The 22,126-nt window shown below is 33.2% G+C and overlaps 3 protein-coding genes across 3 annotated transcripts; all 3 read left to right on the forward strand.

The window, feature by feature from the left end:
* The first annotated feature begins 9,454 nt into the window (after nt 1–9,454).
* LOC120176034 (indole-3-acetic acid-amido synthetase GH3.10-like) lies at nt 9,455–12,497 on the forward strand. Its single transcript, XM_039182550.1, has 4 exons — nt 9,455–9,783; nt 10,248–10,349; nt 11,027–11,847; nt 11,934–12,497. Exons 1-4 carry the CDS (start codon nt 9,470–9,472, stop codon nt 12,467–12,469), a joined length of 1,773 nt encoding a protein of 590 aa, XP_039038481.1. The 5' UTR covers nt 9,455–9,469; the 3' UTR covers nt 12,470–12,497.
* Nucleotides 12,498–12,921: 424 nt separating this feature from the next.
* LOC120176036 (photosystem II repair protein PSB27-H1, chloroplastic-like) lies at nt 12,922–13,567 on the forward strand. The gene has a single exon (XM_039182552.1). The coding sequence runs from the start codon at nt 13,041–13,043 to the stop codon at nt 13,563–13,565; it is 525 nt and encodes a 174-aa protein (XP_039038483.1). The 5' UTR covers nt 12,922–13,040; the 3' UTR covers nt 13,566–13,567.
* Nucleotides 13,568–18,528: 4,961 nt separating this feature from the next.
* Nucleotides 18,529–21,009, forward strand: LOC120176035. Its single transcript, XM_039182551.1, has 6 exons — nt 18,529–19,190; nt 19,280–19,485; nt 19,553–19,772; nt 20,033–20,118; nt 20,322–20,413; nt 20,508–21,009. The coding sequence occupies exons 1-6, from the start codon at nt 19,101–19,103 to the stop codon at nt 20,750–20,752; spliced, it is 939 nt and encodes a 312-aa protein (XP_039038482.1). The 5' UTR covers nt 18,529–19,100; the 3' UTR covers nt 20,753–21,009.
* The last annotated feature ends 1,117 nt before the right edge of the window (nt 21,010–22,126 follow it).

Below are 22,126 nucleotides of genomic sequence, written 5' to 3' on the forward strand. Positions count from 1 at the left end.
ATGGATTCAAAAATATTCTTTTAAGGTAGATACTAAAAGTAAAATTTGTAAGCATCTATAATAAAATGAACATCAAATATACAAAATTTAGATTCTAAGATAACATGCTCCCACCAGAGGATGCAAAAACATCCGTCAATATCTTTAACAGGAAAAATTTGTCTAAAAAAAGAACAGTTCTTGCGTGTTTTTTGTTGTGTTCTAATCCCTTTTTTCTATTTCTTTTTCTTTCGAACCCATTTTGATGGATTGATTTGATGTAACAGAAAATAACAGGAATAGCAGGCTGATATCACTGCGATCGACCGTTACCTGTTAAGTTACGGCCGCAATCGACCGTTATTGCTATGAAGGAGTGGCCACCTCCTAAGAATCTTAAATCTCTTAAGAGATTTTTGGGATTGACCGGTTCCTATCGAAGATTTATTAAAGATTATGGGACAGTTTGTAGACCATTGACACAGATGTTAAAGAAAGATAAATCCCAATAGAGTCCGGAATGAATTACAACCTTTGAAAACTTGAAGGAAAGAATGTGTTCTGCCCCTGCATTGGCACTGCCAGATTTCTCTAAAACCTTTTATTTAGAGACTGCTAGTTCCAGTGGAGTGGGTGCTGTGTTATCTCAATATGGTAGGCCAATTATTTTCTTGAGCAAAACATTAAGTCCTAGGCACTCTAATTTATCCATCTATGAGAGGGAATACCTTGTTATTATCCTAACAGTCTCAAAATGGAGACATTATTAGGAAGGAGGGCCATTTGTGACTAAAATAGATCATGAGCCCTTAAAATACCTCCTAGAACAAAAACTCACTACAACTATTCAAAAGAAGGGATTGACTAAGCTTTTAAGCTTAGATTATACTATTCAATATAGGAAAGGCAAGACAAATATGGTGGCTGATGCTCTTCAAGACAGTGGGAGGACCAGGGTCAATGTTATATGATGGGGGTTACCACTTTGGTACCAAAATGGGTGCAGGAGATAGAGGACAATTATAAGGAAGATGCCCTCGCGGCTGAATGGACAGCTTTGCTGGTTGTCAATCCTGATGCTAATGGTAATTGGAAATTTACTAAGGGAATTTTGAGATATAAAGGCAAGGTGTATATTGGATCTACTGGCAATCTTCGATTACAAATTGTGCAAACGTTGTATGATTCCCCTCAGGGTGGTCACTCTGGAATTCAAGCAACATTTCTAAATGCAACAGTGTGTTATATGCCAACAGATTAAAATGGAGCATATTCCTAAACCGAGCTTATTACAACCACTTCCTATTTCAAGCTAGGCTTGGGAAATAATCATTATGGATTTCATATTGGGGCTGCCAACATCTTTTGGTAAGAATTGCATTGTAGTGGTAGTTGATAAATTTACCAAGTACAATCATTTTTTGCCCATCTCACACCCATATTCAGCTATGGACATTGCTAAAGTTTACTTGGACAATGTTTATAAACTACATGGCCAGCCACATATGGCCATTTTTGACAGGGACAAAACCTTCACAAGCATACTTTGGAAAGAATTAATGAGGTACTTGGGCTTAAGTATAGTATATAGCACTGCTTACCATCCAGAAACAGATGATCAGACAGAGAGGGTGAATCAATGTTTGGAGCAATTTTGAGAGGGTTATGTTTCCTAAAACCTAAGCAATGGGCAAAGTGGCTACCTCATGATGAGTGGTTGTACAATACCACTTATCACACAACATTGAAGATCACACCAGTTTAAGCTCTCTATAGTTACAAACCACCTATTACGGTTTGGCAAACTAAATCATCGGTGCAGAGTGTTAATGAGATTATGAACAGCCGTGAAGAATTAAGACAGATCATCAAAAAACAATTACAAGGAGCGCAGAATATGATGAAACAACAAGCTGACAAACACAGAACAGAAAGGTAATGTCAAGTGGGTGAAGAAGTTTACTTGAAGCTTCATCCATATCGTTAAACCTCCCTCGCTTTGCGAAAAAACCTGAAATTGACATCTAAGTATTATGGTCCATACAAGATGAAAGAACGAATTGGCCAAGCAGCTTACCATTTGCAATTACCAGAGACCTCTCGCTTTCTCCCCGTTTTCCATGTGAATATATTAAAAAAGAAACCCGGGGAAACCGTTATATCTTCCAGTGCTCCACCTACAATGGAAGAAGACAGTCAGTTTAAGATAGCACCCTTGAAAATTTTGGCGAAGAGAATTGTAAATCGTCAAAACATGCCAGTAACGCAACTTCTGGTACATTTGACAAACTTGGATGACACTCATGTTACCTGGGAGGATTTCACAGTTTTGAAAACTCAGAAAACAGCAATAGAAGAGTCTTAACATTCAGTTTCTTCCAAATCTTAGTCTATCAATTCACGCAACGAAAGCAAAATCAAATAAACAGTCGATATTCAGTAGAACTACATTATGAAAAACAATAAATTCCATCCTGAAACAAACTAAGTACTGGCATCGGAAATGATACAGATCTAACACTTAAGAGTTAAACCAATCAATCATCAAAATCTTACAAAAATGAAAACATAAAAACAAAATACAAATTCACAATCAGATACATTTCCATTTTTAAAAAGCGAGATACACAGATACGTAAAGATACATGATCGAGTTTACGAAACTTATCGAGAATGGATTCATCTCATCTTCGTCGAGCTAGAATCGAAGCGACTCATCGAATCAAAGAAACAAAATCCCTAACACTGAAAGCATCGTGAAAATAGATTAAACAGAAGAAAATTTGAGAGAATGATTTATAGGAACTTGTTGATGTAAGTTTGTTATTGGAAATGAAGGGCGTGACTGTTTGCTTATAGAGAATTTATCCCGACGCGGCTGGGGTTTTTAAATTATAGTTGAGAAATGGACATGATTTTTTGGGCCAATCAATGCTTGCTTTGCCACGAATAGTATTTAATTATGCCTCCAGTCCCTATATGCTTTGAGCTTTTGAATTCTAGTCTTTATACTTTTAATTTCATGAATTATGTCTTTCAACTTATCTGATCTAAAAATTAAAGCCTAATATATACCATCGGTCTAGCATGTTAAGTTCGTACTTGATATATTACGACACTTACTAATGAGCGAGATTCAGCCAGAATAAAAATGTAGGCATAATAACAAAACTATTCTTCAATGTTTGTGTATATGGTCATTTTGTCCCTATTCTTTTTTAGAACATTTTAGCTTTTAATGTTTTATTTTAGAGCAAAATATCTTCTAGTTGGATGAAAGTTGTTAGTTGATTAACTTTCGAAATATTGTTAGTTGACTAACGTTAAGGGCAAAGTGACCATTTGTATAAATAGTGGGGATACTTTTGTTATTATGTCAAAAATGTATGATGATTATAGAATGTAGTTGTTGATCAACTTTAGGGAGGATGATTATAGATTGAGTTAGGTTTTTGGTCTATTCAAATCTGATTTGAGTTTAAGAAAATTGTATCCAATTTAATTTTTACAGTAAAAAATCCCACTCACACTCACCCGGTCTATATCTATATATATATTCTCATTTTTTTGTGAATTGTATGATTCATTTAACGGAATCATACAAAGAATATATTCTCATTTTTATTAGGTAACCCATGAAGGAGGGTTATCCAAAAGTAAGCTTTCCACCGTTTCGGAACTAATGCTCTTAGCTAAATATATTCTCATTTTTATTAGGTAAAATAGAGGCTCAATTTAAAAAATATAGATAAAAGAATATGTAGTAATTATCCATAAATATATGAAAATTAATTATAATATTAATTATGGATAAAACATTTTTATCATAAATTTAAATCCGATTTTATCCTTTGAAAATCGTGACACGATCTTTAATTTTCCTTTAAAAAATCTTATAAAATTAAATGTGATCAAAATCCATCAAATTTAAATTATTTTTTTCTAATTATGTAACTGAAAGCACTAATTTTTTTTTGAATGTTGCGCCGATAATCTTAATTTTCATGAATTTATCCATCAAAATTTTAAATTTAGATTATAATTTAGAACCAAAAAAAATCTAAAGAACAAGTTGAAATATGAACATCACACAAAAAAATTCTGACAAGTGTCCGTTGGTATTGGTAAAATAACTAATCAGTACGACAAAATAATCATTTTCATCGATTTCCCAAAACCTCTCACTAAATCGCCAAAAATAACAAAAATAATTCATTTTCATCCCAATTTTCATATGCTTAAAAATAGCAAAGATTCTAGACAAGCATTTCATTACAAGGCCAATAACGTCCTTTTCAACTAATCAAAGCTCCAACAAGTATATCATTTTGGTCCCTTAATATTATTTATTTATTTTGTCCGTTATTTTTTTTATAAGACTTATTTTGTCGGTTATTAAAATCGTCCATAAATACGTTATCTTCTAAGACCCTACGAAGATATCATAGGAAAAGGAAGGAGACATTTGAAAAAAACCAAACATAAATAAGGATTTTATAAAAAGTAATTACGTCATGCTATTATATATAATTAATTATTAGTTTATCTAATGGAAGGAAATATTAAATTATTTCAAAAAAATTAAAATATTCAAATTATCTTGCTGTTAATGAAAATTTTTGAATTAAAAATATTGTTCTTCAATATAGTTATGCATATTTCATCATTTATATATTTTGAGAACGAAGTAATTATCTTGTGATAAGTGATATTACACAATAACCGTCATGTTTTAGGTCGAATGTCCCAATGAATTGTGTTATAAGTAAGATGATGGCCCGTTACACCACGAAATTGATTGAGAAACATTAATTTTAAGTTAAAAAAAGTCTTGAAATATCATGTTTTCATCTACATAGAAAAAAAGGATTTTAGAGTCATTACAACAAAACTGTTCTTTAGCGACGTTTTTAGCGGCATTTTGAGAGTAAACGCCACTAAATTTAAACACACAGCGATGTTTACATTCCAAACGTCACAAAATGATAACTTTAGCCTATCAATTACATCTTATCCAAGATAAAAGAGAATAGAAATGTGATACTTTACCCTGTTATGATAATTTTCTAATAATAAGATGATATCGAGTTCAAGTGTACGAAGACAAATATATAACTTAACATGAGATTATAGTATAATTATATATATATATATATATATAAATAATTATAATATCTCTTTATATATATCTTTTAAATAGATTTCTGGTTTATCAAATAAAAAATGAGAATTACATATATGTCAGGTGTAATTGAATCAGGTAAGGTACGAGTTTCAACTCAAAAAACTGTGTCGAGTTTTAATTAGATAATGAGTGGAGGGTATAATACTTATATCATATTCAAATAGATAAAAGATCTGATCCAACTTGATCTATGCCCATCTCCTTACCCTTCATATTAACAAGTGTACACATTTAAGTGAATTATTTATTTTAATATTTTAAGTTTTCATTTTATTATAACATTTTTTTTATTTATATTTGATATTTTTTAGAGTAGAAGTTTATACACTTTTAAAGATACCAACAGAAGTTACGTACTGAGACATTTATATTAATAATTTCAGTACTAATTTAAGTTATTCATCAATTCCTTGATAAAATGTATTGATGTAATTTAGTAAATAAATACTTGTTTGTTTTAGGAAAAAATATCAATTAAGCGATTTGATTGAATAAATAACATTATCAGAAGTCTCTAGACGGGAATTTTATGTCACGGTTCGTATATTTTCGTCGTATATGAATATTTTTATATCATATAATTTCTTTTAACAAAAAGAAAGAATGTTAGCATTTGTGATTAAATTTGATATCTAATATCAACTAGATTTGTTTTAATAACATTATGAAGTCTTTGGATGGAATAAATTTAAGTGATAAACAATTTGATATCGTTTAATCAAAATATCTAATAAGAATTTTTGTGTATGTAAAAAATATTCGTCGGAATATATCAACCAAAGATAGTTGTACAATATAAATCGATCCAAATTAATCAGAATGAAGTCTTGAAATTAGAAGTTAACCCAAAAAGAATAATACATCTTGTTATTATCCTATAAATTTAGTCTAATTCGAATTTAAATCATCTACCAACTATATTTTCTTTGAAAAAATATTTAAATCATGCAATACAAAGGTGGTGGACCTGTAATTATAGCTAAACACACACACACACACACAGCTGTAGTAACTATAATGTGAAAGCAGTAAGATAAAGACTGCAAAAGGGTGTCAGTGCCACATCACTAACCTCAACTACTTATCAATGAACCCATCACTTCCATATACAAATACAAAATCCAATGGGGATTGTCTCAACATATATAAATATTTTTTTTTATTCTATTTAAAATAAATTATTCACATATCAAACTTATTCATTACTACAAAAATACATAAACACATTATACATATAGAGTATGTTTGGTCAGAGGAATGTGAGATTCTCATGGGAATGAAATTCACATTCTCCCGTTTGGTTGGCCGGGAATGTCATTCCCGGTAATCTTACATTACTAATAGTGGATTTTTTTGGGTATATTACCGGAAATGTCATTACCTTCCTTTCCTTAGGTATTGTTGGATTACCGACGTTTTAGACTAAAATGCCCTTAAAATTATTTTTTTCCCAAAAATATCCTTATTCTATCATTGAATAATAAAAGTTCTACGAAAGTTAAATTACAAATTTATCCTTAAATTATTTTAGATTTATAAAAAAAAGTCTATAATTAAATTTTTTTATGAAGTTCAAGGGTTAAAATAAAATTTTACTCTTTCATTAAACTTTTTTATATTTTTAATTTTTTTTTAAAATATATAAATTTTATGAATTTAAATTCTTTTAAAGAAAATATATAAATATTTTTCAACTTGTTAAAAAAATATATATAATAAGGATAAATTGGTCAAATATACATTCCAATAATATTTTATTCCTTTAATCAAATACAGTAATATTACATTACTGCTAAACCAACCAAACACAAAATACAACATTCCTAGTGATCCTATTCCCTGGTAATCTTTTATTCTCACTGGTAATTTTACATTCCGTGAACCAAACGCACCCATAGTGTTAACTACTTCAAATATCATTCACCTTTAAGTTCTGATTCAAAAATATCATTAAAATTTTAATTTTGTCAGTTTTAATAATTACATTTATGTTTAACTCTAATTATGTCACCCCGCTATTAATCCGTTAACGGAGGGATGACATGACATAATTATTTTGTGACGGTAATGATGTCGTCTTAGTGAACCTTGCACATACTTCTTCGCTCTCGACGGAAGGTAACGGGAGGAACCCCAAATTAACTAGGACCGATCGTACACCGGTGGGCATAAACACTAGAAGAGGAAGAAGGAAAAGATGGTGGGTGGAGTTGCCGTGAAGCACAGGATGTGGGGTTTAATTGAAAGGATTTCTTGCAATGAAAAATTGAATCCAATCCTTACCGCCAATTGGCTTCAAACTAATAAAAATTGAATCAAGTGAATTTCTAATTTTCCACCATCAAACTTTCTCTTCTAATTTTTGAATTCTGCTGCTTATGAGAAGATAAGAGAATGAGAGGATTTAGGTTTAGGGTTTGTAGAATTTATATTTTGATATAATAAATAAGGGCAAAATGTTTATTGGACTAAATTTAATTTATTCAAAGTTTTCAAAAATAATTCAAAGTCCAACTAAATTTGAAAAATATGTGTTCAACGTTTCTAAACTTTATCAAAACTTTAAAATGAGTCTTTTAAATTCAAATTATATTAAAAATATCTTTCAAATACTTTAGAATCATTTTCAAAGTCTTGTATTTCTCAAAATGTCAAAAACTATACTTTTAAACAAGTTTTGACCTAAACAAGCTTTGACCATAATTTTTGAAATTTGTACAAGAATTTTGAAACTTTCCAAGACAGTTTTTCAAAAAGTTTTGATACTTTTCAAGAGTTTCGAAACTTTCCCTAAAGTTTTGAAACTTTGTGTGCAGAAAGTCTTTCAACGGCTATAAACCTTCACAAACAGCTAGAAACAACTAGTAACTCATTCCAACACATAAAAATAAGTTGAGGACATTTGAAGAAGGTTACACAACACCTATCCAAGCAATAAACACGAGAAAAGGTTTTCATTTTTATTTCTCTTTTTCTTGTAAATATTTGTTTTTGTGAGCTTTAATTTATAAACACCTTCCTTTTTAGAAGTTTTCTTGCTTACAATTATTTTTCTTTGTAAAGGGGTTTTGGTTCTAGCTAAGCCTTTGAAAAGCTAGGGAGTTTGTAAATGTTATCTCTTTATCCTTGAAAAAGAAAGAACAAATTAGTGGAATTGTTGGAAAATTCTAAGTAAGGAGCTTAGGTAGTGAATGTAGATTTCATTGAGGGAATTGAATCACTATAAATGGTTGTGCAAATTTTCTATCTTTATACTCCTTACTTCCTAAACTTCAAAAAGTCAATTCACCCCTTCTTGACGGTTTTTGATTGATGGAATGAGCTTCCAAGAAGAGGAGATTTTGGCTATGGTAAGAGAATATTTATGTATTAGGAGAGTGAATAGAGTTGATTAGGGAAGAATAATATTAATCTTAAGGGTAAATTATATTGGATATCACCAAATTTTAGGTGTTTTATCACTTATATCACTGAATGTTTAATTTTATCAATTATAATGCCAAAATTTGATTTTCATTTCAACTATATTAGTGGGTCGTTAAATCCTTAACAACTAGATCAAAACGACATCGTTTTTTAGAGGTCTCTATGTCAACAGTCGTCAGTCACGTCATCATGTCGTTAACGATTTAATGATTCAGTATTTCAATTGACAAAATTAAAAGTCTAGTGGTATAAACGATGCAACATCTAAAATTCGATGATATCTTACGTAATTTACACTAATTTTAATCATGTTTGGAGATTTTTTTTTAAATTGTATGAACATTATTCAATGTTGTATTATATTTATTAAATAAGAAAACTTGTTATTTTGAAACAATATCTCGGAGACGAGGGTGTAACAATAAAGTAATTATATGCATTTAAATCTTGCAATCTTGTTGAGTTCAAACCCTTGAAGAAGAATCCATGTTGCAAATTACAAAACAAAACAAAATACAAAAGACAGGGACAATGAATGAATTGAAAACTCGTCCAGCTTGGAATTGATGTCTGATAAACTTTTTTACAGGTGAAAAAATATGGAGAAACATAGTGCCAAAACTGTCAGACATGAATGACTAATACTGTCTCACCACATTCTTCTCCATTTATCTTTCTTTTCTTTTTTTCCCAATTTCGACCTCCCAAAGAATCTTTCTCACAAAACCCCCCTCGCCATCACTTGTGGTCCAGAACCAATCGTACAACTTCAACGATGGAGGAGCTATAATAATAACCAGGCCCCAAATATTTTCTCAAAGTTCTCGAGCTCGGCTAGCGCTTCCTTGGCTTATTTTCCCCTTTTGCTGGTTTCTTCGAATGGAAGCCGAAACACTCGAAGCTAGCACCCGCGACATCATTAGCTGGTTCGATCGTGTGTCGACGAACGCCGGCGTTGTTCAAAGGGAGACGCTTCGTCGGATCATCGAGCTGAACCACGGCGTCGAGTACTTGAAAAAATGGCTAGGGGACATCGATGTAAAGGAGATGGATGAATGTGAAATTGAATCACTTTACACTTCTTTAGTGCCTTTGGTTTCTCATGCGGATTTGGAGCCTTATATTCAACGGATTGCGGATGGGAACACCTCTCCTATTCTCACCCAACACCCTATTACCACTCTCTCTCTCAGGTACTGGCATGTTTTTGGACACCATGTTCCAATATCTTGTCTTTCGATTACGGATCCGTTTGGTCTCGACTCCGAATTTAGTCGAGACCCGATGTGTCCTTAACTATGTACACTTATAGAATGGTACATCCTTGTCCTAGAATCTTGGAAAGCCCTTGCTAAAGGTTTATCTTTATGTCCAATTTACATCCTAGCGCATACTCTCACACACCCTGCACATTTCATTGTAGAAGAAGATTTAATTACTGCAATAAGTTACTTCTTTCGAGTCGGAGGCCTCTTCGGTTCTTCGAATTGAATAAATTTCGGTCTTTAGGAAGGCTTATTAGACTTCCACGCCTATGTCATATTACTCTGTTAGCGCATAAATGCATAATGAAACTCACATTGCAATGGGAATTGCAAGGTTCTATTGTTTTCATGGTCTGATTGCTTGATGATTTGCTTATGCTTCTTTGTTGTAGCTCCGGCACCACCGAAGGTCGACAAAAGTTCGTACCCTTTACTAGCCATAGTTCGCAGACAACCCTGCAGATTTTCAGATTAGCAGCAGCTTATAGATCAAGGTCATCCCCGATATTGCATTCATTTCGCGGTTTCGTTCTATTCTTTTTAGACCTGTAAACGAACTGAAGAATAAGAACGACGGTATATTCATGTTCGTTTATTTAACTTTAACCGAACAAATGAACGAACACGAACAACTAAACAAATGAAATTTCTTGTTTGTATTCAATCATTAAGAAATTTAGCTTGTTCGTGTTCATTCATGTTCGTTTGTTTGAATGATAAACAAATACAAATGAACTAAAATAAACGAACGAACATAATATTATTTGGGTTTATATCTGAAAAGAGTTTTTTCTTTTCAAATAATTTTAGGATTTCTAATTTTTTAATTGATTTGAATATTTTTTATTTGGGTTTAAAACTAATTGAGTTTAAAAATATTAATGAGTTTAGGTTAAAATTTATTAAGTCTTACACTCTTACGGTTTCAAATGAGTCTGGAGAACGTAAACGAACATAAACGAACAAATATAAATGAATAAACGAGTCTTTTGTTTGTGGTCTCTCATTTAATTAAACGAACATAGAATTGTGTTCATGTTCGTTCATTTAATAAATAAATGAATTTTTCACCGAATGATTCATTGAACGTTCGGTTTGTTTAGAGGTCTAATTCTTTTCATTATCGACATTCATCGTAACAGATCGCAATAACATTGGTTGTCTTCCATAGGGTGTATCCGACACGAGACGGGGGAAGAATCTTGGAGTTCATATACAGCAGCAAAAGTTTCAAAACAAAGGGAGGATTAACGGCGGGGACAGCGACGACACACTATTACGCCAGCGAAGAATTCAAGATCAAACAAGAGAAAACAAAAGCATTCACATGCAGTCCCCCTGAAGTGATTTCTAGCGGGGACTATAAGCAAACTACGTACTGTCATCTCTTGCTCGGCCTCTTCTTTCGCGACCAAGTCGAGTTCATTACATCGACTTTTGCATACAGCGTAGTCCAAGCCTTCGCCTCATTCGAAGAGCTATGGAAAGAAATATGCAAAGACATCAAAGAAGGCAACGTTAGTTCGAGGATAACGATACCGAAGGTGCGAAAAGCCGTTTTAGATATCGTTAAACCGAACCCGATTTTGGCTTCAAAAATCGAAGCCGTATGTGGGGATTTACAAGGTTCCGATTGGTATGGTTTGATACCTAAACTATGGCCTAATGCTAAATATGTCTACTCCATAATGACTGGCTCCATGCAACCATACTTGAAGAAGCTAAGGCACCATGCCGGTTCGTTGCCGCTCGTGAGCGCCGAATATGGTTCGACCGAGAGTTGGATCGGGGTTAACCTGGATCCTTCTTTGCCACCTGAAAATGTCACTTTTACCGTAATGCCGACTTTTTCTTATTTTGAGTTCATCCCTCTTTATAGACAGAATCAAGATTCGAGTTCGGGCAGTGTTGATTTCATTGAAGATGAACCTGTGCCACTGTCACAAGTCAAGGTTGGACAAGAATATGAGATCGTCCTCACTACTTTTACTGGTAAGTTTTCTATATTCATTTTCATATCGTATATCCGTGTCGTATTTATGTATTTTTTCGTATCATGTTTATGTGTCGATCCGCAGGGCTATACCGATATCGACTAGGAGATGTGGTTGAAGTGAGCGGATTTCATAACGGGACACCAAAGCTGAATTTCATATGCAGGAGGAAGCTAATATTAGCAGTTAACATCGACAAAAACACCGAGAAGGACCTTCAGTTAGTGGTCGAAAGAGGGTCCGAGCTGCTAAGCAATCACCGAGCCGAGCTTGTCGATTTCACGAGCAGTGCCGAACTTGTGCGTCAGCCGGGACACTACGTGATCTATTGGGAGATCAAAGGCGAAGTCGAGGAGCGTGTGCTTTTCGAGTGCTGCAGGGAGATGGACGCTTCGTTTGTCGACCATGGCTACGTCGTGTCGAGGCGGACCAACTCGATCGGACCCTTGGAGCTTTGCATCGTCGAGAGAGGCACTTTCAAGAAGATTTTGGATCATTTCATCGGGAAAGGCGCGGCGCTTAGCCAATTCAAGACACCAAGGTGCACCAGCGACCGGATGTTGCTTAGAATACTTGATCTTTGCACCGTTAAGAGGGTTCGAAGCACAGCTTATGATTAACTGTTAACAAAATACAGAATTATTATAAAAGAAAATAGATAACTACTAATGTCATGAACTGATATTTGATTTACTAAATATAAAACTATTATCACAAGTTCTGATTATTTAATACATTGCAAGTAAATTGTATTATCTATTTGATTAATCAGTTAATCAAAATATGAACTTTATATATTTTGTCTGTAGAATGTATGCATTTTACTAAATTATTTTTAAGATGTTTTTCTAAAAATTGGATAAGGTGTAAGCCCACATGGCAAGTGTATTCTCATTATTTGAGAAAAATAATTAAATTTAATTTAATATATTAAAGAAATAAAAAAATTACATACTCATTAAATTTTAAAAAAGAAAATAAAAATTTTAAATTTTATTATTAAATTTCTAGATCTGCTACCTACGGTACAAACCCCAACTTCCAAGCTCGAACCGCTCCTCCCAGTCATACCCAAAACCAACTCTGCCATGTCACCGTCGTCAAGTGGGGTACAAACCCATTTCTCTCTACAAACACCAAAGCACAAAACTCTCCATTTCGTCGCAGGAAAAAAGAGAACACAACAAAACCATGTCGCCGCCAACACTACTAACCCCAACTTCCAAGCTCAAACCGCTCCTCCAAGTCATACCCAAAACCAACTCTGCCATGCCACCGTCGTCCCCGAAACCGCAACCCCACCACCCTTCGAGGCGCCATTTCTTTTCCCTCGTCGCCGTTACTTCCACATTATCCCTTTCATCGCTTCTGCCAGCGACCCCACCGGCTTTCGAGGCCGACGAAGAGGAATACGTGAAAGAGACCTCCGACGTCATCAACAAGATGCGGAGCACCATCAACATGGACAAGAACGATCCCAACGTGGCGACGGCCGTGGCCGAGCTTAGGGATACGTCGAACAGTTGGGTGGCTAAGTACAGAAGGGAGAAATTCTTGCTGGGGAGAGCTTCGTTCCGTGAGATTTATTCGGCTTTGAACGCTGTCTCCGAGCATTATATTAGCTTCCGGCCGAAGGCGCCGATCCCGGCGAAGAGAAAGGCGAGGATTCTCGAAGAGATGGACATTCCTGAGAAAGCTTTGTCGCGAGGAAGATGAAATTTTCAATATTATTTTGTCTGAATTTTATCTAGAAATAATATTGATATATTATTAAGATTTGGCACTATTTTATGCTTAAATATAATATCCACAACAATTTTTTTAAATCCATTGATCTATTACTTGCCTGTTTAATAGTATTAAATTTCTAATATATTTGTAAATTTAACAAATCTATATTTTTTTAAACCTTTCAACTATATTTTATTTTTTCAATTAATAATTAGTATAAGATATATTAATCGACTAATTCAGATCAGATACTGCAGAGGAGATCCTCCCAACCCAGTTTGTTCCATTCACAAACGTCAGAGTTCAAACCATTAACATTACTTAAGAGACCTAATGCCTCTTCTTACTAGACCAATTAGTTGTTGGTCTACTATATTTTATTAAATCTTAATTATACATATTCATGATGTCTTTACTTCATTATAGTCATGGGCATATTACACATTTAGTACTGAACTATTATTTTTGGTTCATTTTAGTACCTAAATTTTTATTTTTTTTTTTAAATCATACCTAAAGTTTAGTTTTTATTTTATTTTAGTACTCCACTGTTAAAAATTTAACAAGTTTAATACTTAAACTATTAGTTTTGGTCCATTTTAATACCTAAACTTTTAATTTTTTTCACAAATTAACGTTACATTTTGAACAAAAGCACTAAAATAAAATAAAAAAAAACTTTATGTAGAGTTTTAAAATTTTAAAGTTTAAGTACTAAAAATACTAAATTAAATAGTTTAAATACTAAACATGTAATTTACCTTGTAATCATTTACATAGTAAATGAAATTCAATTTTTCAACTTAAAACAAATTAAAAGCAGAAATATTAAAGTTCAAATGTGCATAAAATTAAACATTTAAAGCATGTTTAAACCCAATTGCACAAACCAAATCAACATAGTGCTTAAGGCATTGTTTTCATCATTTGAAATATAAAATTGAGCATTCCATATACAAAAAAAATATATAAAGATTTATTATCAAATGATCAAAAATCTTCTAACAAATAATACATTCTAATTAAAAAAAACCCAAATAAAGCATGCATGGTTCATTGGGCCCATTTCATATTGTTGGTTATTTTATGGAACATTGCTTCGGCCGAGTTTTAAAGTCTGCAATCCGTCATAACTTTGATGACACTTTTGACTTGATTCAAATATACCAGGATGGACCGAGGGGACAATATCTCTTAAAAATTTAAAATTATCATATATTTTAAATTTTTTATGTGTTTTCTATTAAAAATCTGTTTTGCCCCTAGAATTTTAGTTCAACATCCTGTAATTTTAGTTCATCCCATGAGTTTAAGTTGCCCCACTAAACATAAAATCCTTTATCTGTTCTTGAGTGACTTCCGTAGTAAAAGAATTATTATTATTCCTAATTAATTAGCTGACCCTATTCCCATATGTACTGGGATAAGGGGGAGGTAGGGTAATAGACTGCCTCCAACGCCAGGTTGAGAACAACTTCCGTGAAAGAGCTCCGTTATGAATTGCCCTCAATGAGACTCAATCTCACGACCACAAGGTTAAGAGCCTTGTGCTCTACCAGCTGAGCTAGACAAGCAATTCAATTATTGTTATTCCTAATGACCCAAATTCAATCACCATAATTGTCAAGGGTGTGAACAATTAATGTTGAAAGGTAGAGAGTTTATCTTTAAACTGATATTGTTTTTATCGCAGATTAATAAAAAACCATACGAAATCCTTATCCAAGATAAAATTATGTATTTTTAATATAAATATCGTAATCCAGGCAAAATCAATGGATTGCTAGATAAGATAGTAAGTTGATTATTAGATAATTATTGTACTTAAAATAAAAAGTTATTGAAATCTCTCAATAATTGGCATTCAATTAATTGGTCAACTAGTCCCAACTTGTGGATTAGGTATCTGACTTCTAATGCACAAGACTCGTGATAACATGTATTAAAATAAAGGTCAAATTCTATCACTAGTTCTTATATTATATATAAATTATAGATTTAGTTAAATTTAATTTTTATATTTCTAAAATCTTAAAATTTTAGTCATGCCCGAAATATTAACTAGACAATCAAGTAAATTATACGTAATTACGGGCTTAATAGGACTGAAATTTCAAGATTTGAGAAGTTTAGGGATAAAACTGATCAAATTATAATGCAAAGACTAAAGTTCACAACTTTGGCATAATATAGGGACAAATATAGAATAGTTTCACCTAAGATCACCTAACCAGTTCCTTTTGCATTTACTGCCTTTGTTTTTTGGATAGGATTTATTGTAAAATAAGATATTAAATTAATTCGTTTTCACCGATGTATAAATTATTTTTTTGAATGATTTAGTTATTTAACATTGCAAATGTAATTATTTTATGTACCTGGTCTATTAATGAAGTTAATTTTCTCTGTTAAACAACACATGTCACAATCTAATAATTTTAAAAATTTTATTTAAAAATTTAAAAATTTAAAAATTAAATATATGCATTAAAAAACAAAAAATTGAAATAACCTCAAAACTTTGAAAATATTCATTTTAAACCTTAAACTCATGCCGGCCACCACCCTTTGTCGTCGATGAAGCTCTACCCGACCTCACCCTTGGCTACCAAAAATCATATAAAATCGTGCCCGATCGACGATGAATCAATGTTTTATATCCTACAAACCCTGGGATGAAAAAAGCGATCTCACATGATTCCAACGACCAATCGATAACAACTACGGTGACATATGACTAGGGAGATAACAAGGATTACGTTGACGATTGGGAACATTGTTGGAAAGGACGGCGTAAGTAAGTTAGGGTTAGTATTTAGGGATTTTAGAGGTTTTGTTTTTTTATTTAAGATAAATTAATATTTTTTTTATAAAAATAATAATATTTTTAATATTTTATTTAAAAAATAAATTTTAAAATTACTAGATTGTGACACATATTATTTAACGGAGGAGATTAATGTCATTAAAGGCCCAAACAATTGAAGTGATAAAAAATAATTTAAATATCTATCGTAAAAACGCTATAATTTGGGTTATTATTTTATATTTAAGCCTTTTGGATAATATTGCTAATATAGTGACTGTGAGTCAGACCATAAGATTAATAATTATAGTTTTGTTTTCTTTTTTAGTGAAACCGAATTTATTTTTTAAAGGCAAAGGGAAATGGTTGAAGAAAGCAATTGAAATTAAATATTATTGAAATTAAATATTATTAAAATTAAATATAACTAAAGAAGGTATTATCTTAGGACGCTAACGTCTGGAATGCTGTCCCTGTGGGTTTTGGTTGTCGTGGACCACGTGCATGTGTTCCACGTTTTTTTGTAATTTATTTATTTACTTATAGTTACCACTAAATTTTTGGAGTCACATATAAAAGAAAATATCACCTTTGTTTGTTTCTTCTTATTGTATTTCCTCTCTCACATCTTAGAAAGATATACACATTAGCCTTGTCAGAGTTTTACTAATTTTTTATTTTTGGGTAAACTACGCATTTAATATCCAAACTATCATTTTTATTTTGTTCAGTATCTAAACTTTTAATTTTTCAAAATCATATTTAATGTTTAGTTTTTATTTCATTTTAGAACCCGTTGTTAAAAACTTAATGCATTTAATACCTAAACTATCAATTTCGGTCTGCTAAAATCTAAACTTTAATTAAAAAAACTAACGTTAAATTTTGAACAATATACTAAAATGAAATAAAAATTAAACTTTAGGTATGGTTTTGAAACAATTGAAGGTTTAGGTACTAAAACGAACAAACTTAATAGTTTAGATAGTTTAGGTACTAAATGTGTAATTTACCCTTTATTTTTTTTAATTGTATAAAAATTAGATAAAGTACACAAATGCTCCCCAACTATAGGGTACTGCTTTATTAAGTCTATTGACTATTAAAAGTTACAAAATAGTTCTTCGACCATGAAATGTTACTTTGTTAAGTTCCTCAACTATTATAAGTTACAAAATGGTCATCTGACTATTTATTATGTTCTAAACTCATCATTTTTCGTTAAAAAAATAGCGATTGTCTAAGTTAGACGCTAACATGATGGTTGAGATATGGTAGTCGTTTGAGATTATGGGATCACATTTTATCATATCACATTCAATATATTAACATTCAACTAAGAATATCATCAATTTTTAACGAAAAAGAATGAGTTTAGAAATAATGAATACTCAATTATTTTATAACTTTTAATAGTCGTGTGACTCAACAAAGCAATACTTTATAGTCGAATGACCATTTTGTAACTTTTAATTCAAAGGTCTTAAAAAATAATATTCTATAATCAGAGATCATTTTTATACTTTATAAAAAAATATAATATTCATATCAATATTAAATCATTAAAAACTCAACCTCACCTATCCTATATTCATCCCTAAATTTAACCTTAACTTTTTACTACATTAACCTTTAAATCTAGTTTTTTACTACTTACATGACCCCCTTGTATAATATTTCGTGGCACAACATAAGAGTGCAACATCATAAATTTTTTTAAATATTAAGTTAATGACCATGTGGAGTGTGGATCATAAAATTCCAGGGACCAAATTGAATTTTTTTACCAAATGTATGAACTGAAAGTTACTTTATTCATAATTAAATGTGAAAACTCGAATTCGTTCCTCAAATTTCAATCTTGAAATTTTGTATCTTTCCATTATAGCTGTCAGACATTACTAGACCAATTAAAATCCAAAAAAGGAGAAAAATTTCCCCCCGGAAAATAAAAAGAGAAAAAAGATAAAATAAGTGTGCACACACACAGTGTCTTTCTGAAAACTGAGAAAGCTCAGACTGAACGAGGCAGATAAGTGTGTAAGAATAAATTATAAATAAATATAAATGATAAAACATTCAGATGTCTTGATTGGAATATTAATTGGTATCTAATTTCGCTTTCTTGCTTATCATTTCATCCTCCACTTGTGTAAAATTTGATATTTTCTGTTTTTTTTCTTTTTCGTGCTCTGTTTTTCCCGGGAAAGTTTACTTTTTCGTATTTGTTTGTAAGTATCGAGAACTTAAGTTGTTTTATACTTAATTTAGCTGGTTTTGGGTTCTGGGTGATCTAAATTTTGATTGAAGGATTGAACTTTGAATGGTAAAGATCAAAACTGTTTCTTCATAGTTGATGAAACAGAGCATGGTTCAGTTTTCTCGAGAAAAAAAGAAAGAAAGAAAAAACGTGTTGAATTGAATCCCATTTTTGGCCTCCTTAAATTTTGCTGAGAAAAGTGTAATCAACAAATCCAACAGTGGGCCAAAAAACAGTTGAATTAAAAAACGTTTTCGGCTAAAAACAACAAGAATCTTTCTATTTCCCCCCTTAAATTTTGCTGTCCAAACGTCAATAATCTCGCTCTTAGCTCTCTTCTATTACCCCTTGATTTCTTCTACTGTTCATCATCGTGAAGTTAGAAGGGGGAAAAACCTCACTTTCTCTTTCTTTGTTTTCTTGTCTTTCTCTCCGTTTGTTTCCCGGGAAAATCATGAATTTCGACACAGCTTCGAAGCAATCAAATCTCGACCGCTTCCTTCAATGCACGACACCCACTGTCAGATCCCAGCTCATTCCAAAGGTTAGAAAATTCAATCTTCTTCTTTTCTCGGCACAGTTTCAGCTTATTATACAAATTGTGATGTTGATGTTCATGTTTCATTATAATAGATTGAGATGGTGAGCCTGAATCGATTATGGCATCCGTCGGAGGCGGAAAAGATCGAATACTTCACACTGAATGATCTGTGGGATTGTTACGACGAATGGAGCGCTTACGGCGCCGGTGTTCCGATCACCTTAGACGATAACGAAACCTTAGTCCAATACTATGTTCCTTACCTGTCTGCAATTCAAATCTTCACCAGCAATTTTAGGTAATAAAGATCGGATTTTTAACGACATTGATTGGTGAAATTGAAATATTTCTTCTTCTTTTTGCAGGGACGAGATTGAATCCGGTGATGGGGAGAGATCGTCGTCGGATTGCTTTAGTGATTCGTGCAGTACCGATGAGAGCGAGAGCGATAAGTTGTGGCGGTCCGACGGATGTTGCTCCTCCGAACAAGACTGTGTTTCGCATTTTAATAACCGTTTGGGGTACCTTTACTTTCAGTATTTTGAGACATCAACACCTTACGAAAGAGTTCCACTCATGGATAAGGTACTATGTGAGGGAAACACCCCCCCCCCCGCCCACGCCGGGAAACCGGTCCGACTTGTAATGTTCGACACGAACATGTTCGTTATATTCTCATTTCATGAGGCATAAGTTCTTGCTTTTTTTCATTTGGTATTGTCCCAAAGAAGAATATAAAGTTTTAAAAGTTGTGATGATTGAGTTGAGAGTTGAGACCACTGCTTTTACAATGTGAAAGCATGTTAGATTCCATTGACACTTTTGTTGTTCGATCTTAATCACAGATTAATGGTTTTTCTCGAAGATACCCTGGTTTGACGTCGTTGAGGAGCGTCGATCTTTCCCCGGCTAGTTGGATGGCAGTTTCTTGGTATCTCTTTCTTTTCATCCACTAACCAGATGCACACAGAACTTGAATAGTGAAGGGTTTATAATTCTTGTTGTGTATGTCGGAAAATTTTATATATCTGTAATCCGAGCTCGTACGGAGTTATAATTTTCTTCTTGTGTTCAACTTCTGGTGAAAATATACAAAATTTGATTATTGACGAAGGATTATTATTTGATTATCAGGTACCCAATTTATCATATCCCAATGGGAAGGACCATAAAGGACTTTTCCACATGCTTCCTTACTTACCACACACTATCTTCTTCTTTCCAAGGTTTGATCTTTCACTTCATGTATATGTGTGTCTGTGCGCGGGTGAACGCATACTTATGTTTGTTTTACCGGTGTTTTTCTCCTTTTTGGTGTAGAAACGGATGTCGAAGAAGATGGCGATAGGGTTGTAAAGAACCGAAAGGGAGGGGAGGGAATCTCTCTTCCACCCTTCGGTTTGGCAACTTACAAGATGCAAGGGAACGTTTGGCTCTCACCCGCCGGATGCGGAGGGGACCAAGAGAGGTTGTTGTCACTTTTGAGCATCGCGGATTCGTGGCTGAAGCAACTATGCGTCCAACACCATGACTTCGACTACTTCTCGGGTATTCGACGTGGCTAAAAGCTCCCATGGGGGTTGCATTGAGTACTTAGCACTTGTTATCAAAAAGCCTACTAGGATGGTCTCTACGCGTTTAGTTTTACCTGTTTTTAACGCAAGTTCTTGTGGGATTTTCTTGGAAAGAAATGGGTGAGATTTTGAAAGACGATGAAGTGAGACTCCTGAGCTTTTGAACACTTTTTTATGGCTTGTATGATATGTTTTCTTTGACCGTAGTTGAAAGTTAATGATAGTTTTCACAATTTCCATGTAGCAAATACAAATTGTTTTGGTTAAATTACATAAATGGTAATTAGATTTCGAGAAAATAAAAACATCTCCAAATTATTTCTGTAACTTGAGACCACAGCTATCCTAGGCTTGATGGTGCTGAAGGGATGCATTCAAGGCGTCATCTTCCGCGGCGGCCGATTTAGGGCGCGAATCTGTGTCGTAAACCATAGGAAAACCCTGCCCTCGTTTAAGAATTACATATTTGCGAGTCCTTTTTATGAGTCAGGTAATAGCCATCAGATTGGGAACATCCCCATCATTCGAGGAAACGTATACTAGAATGTCTAAGTGAGATTTTAACGGCTCTGGTCGGAGAACTGTTGAAACCGGAGCTACTGGTACAATAAGTTGTATGCTGGTAAGTCCTGTATCCTACACACACTATCCAAATACAGGTCTCTCTCCAGCTGTGAGCCTATTGCTTGTAAAACCTTCTGCAGGAATGAAATGTACAGTCATAATTGATATCAATGCAATATAATAACATTCAAGAAAGTAATTTTCGATGAACCGACATTACATGGAATGAAAAACCGGGACGGAAGAGAAGAAATCCGGCAAAACTTCGGGAAGTAATGTGAAAATTGACAATAAAATACTGCACAAAATCATGGCTGGTGCAGCTCACACATGAAGATGCCTTCATTTTGTATTTGTATGCATTAGTAAATAATCCAATCTTCTTGCAGAGATCTAGCCATTTCAAGAACTAAAAACGAAAGGGAAATCTCACCGGGTATGTTCGACCATAAAACAGCAAGTTTTCGAGGGAGATAAAACCACACGCCCTGACGAGAGAAGCTCATTTTAGACAACATAAGATAGACTGACAAACTCGAGAAGAATCGATCAAAAGAATTGTACCGAAAATCAGTGGAAGGATTAGGGCCTTGCCACCCCATTTCTTTCCATTGTTGGGAGACCAATCCTTTCCGAGCAACATTAGGAAATGCAATGTGCCATAGTTCTCTAAGGAGGTGTTTGGATGAGGGAATGTGGGATTCCTATGGGAATGAAATCCACATTCCCCCGTTTGGTTAGCCCGGGAATCCCATTCCCAGTAATATAAGATTATCAATAGTGGATTTTTTGGGATATATT

Source organism: Hibiscus syriacus, unplaced genomic scaffold, assembly GCF_006381635.1.
Source record: "Hibiscus syriacus cultivar Baekdansim isolate YM2019G1 unplaced genomic scaffold, ASM638163v2 tig00112225_pilon, whole genome shotgun sequence".
Lineage (NCBI taxonomy): Eukaryota > Viridiplantae > Streptophyta > Magnoliopsida > Malvales > Malvaceae > Hibiscus > Hibiscus syriacus.

Bases quoted from the DNA above. Each gene is read 5' to 3' on its own strand.
- LOC120176035 (XM_039182551.1), top strand. From the start codon at position 19,101: ATGAATTTCGACACAGCTTCGAAGCAATCAAATCTCGACCGCTTCCTT. The intron at 20,119-20,321 runs GTATCTCTTTCT...TTTGATTATCAG, and splicing joins AGTTGGATGGCAGTTTCTTG to GTACCCAATTTATCATATCC. The intron at 20,414-20,507 runs GTTTGATCTTTC...TTTTTGGTGTAG, and splicing joins ACTATCTTCTTCTTTCCAAG to AAACGGATGTCGAAGAAGAT.
- LOC120176034 (XM_039182550.1), top strand. From the start codon at position 9,470: ATGGAAGCCGAAACACTCGAAGCTAGCACCCGCGACATCATTAGCTGG. The intron at 10,350-11,026 runs GTCATCCCCGAT...TGTCTTCCATAG, and splicing joins GCAGCAGCTTATAGATCAAG to GGTGTATCCGACACGAGACG. The intron at 11,848-11,933 runs GTAAGTTTTCTA...GTCGATCCGCAG, and splicing joins CGTCCTCACTACTTTTACTG to GGCTATACCGATATCGACTA.
- LOC120176036 (XM_039182552.1), top strand. From the start codon at position 13,041: ATGTCGCCGCCAACACTACTAACCCCAACTTCCAAGCTCAAACCGCTC.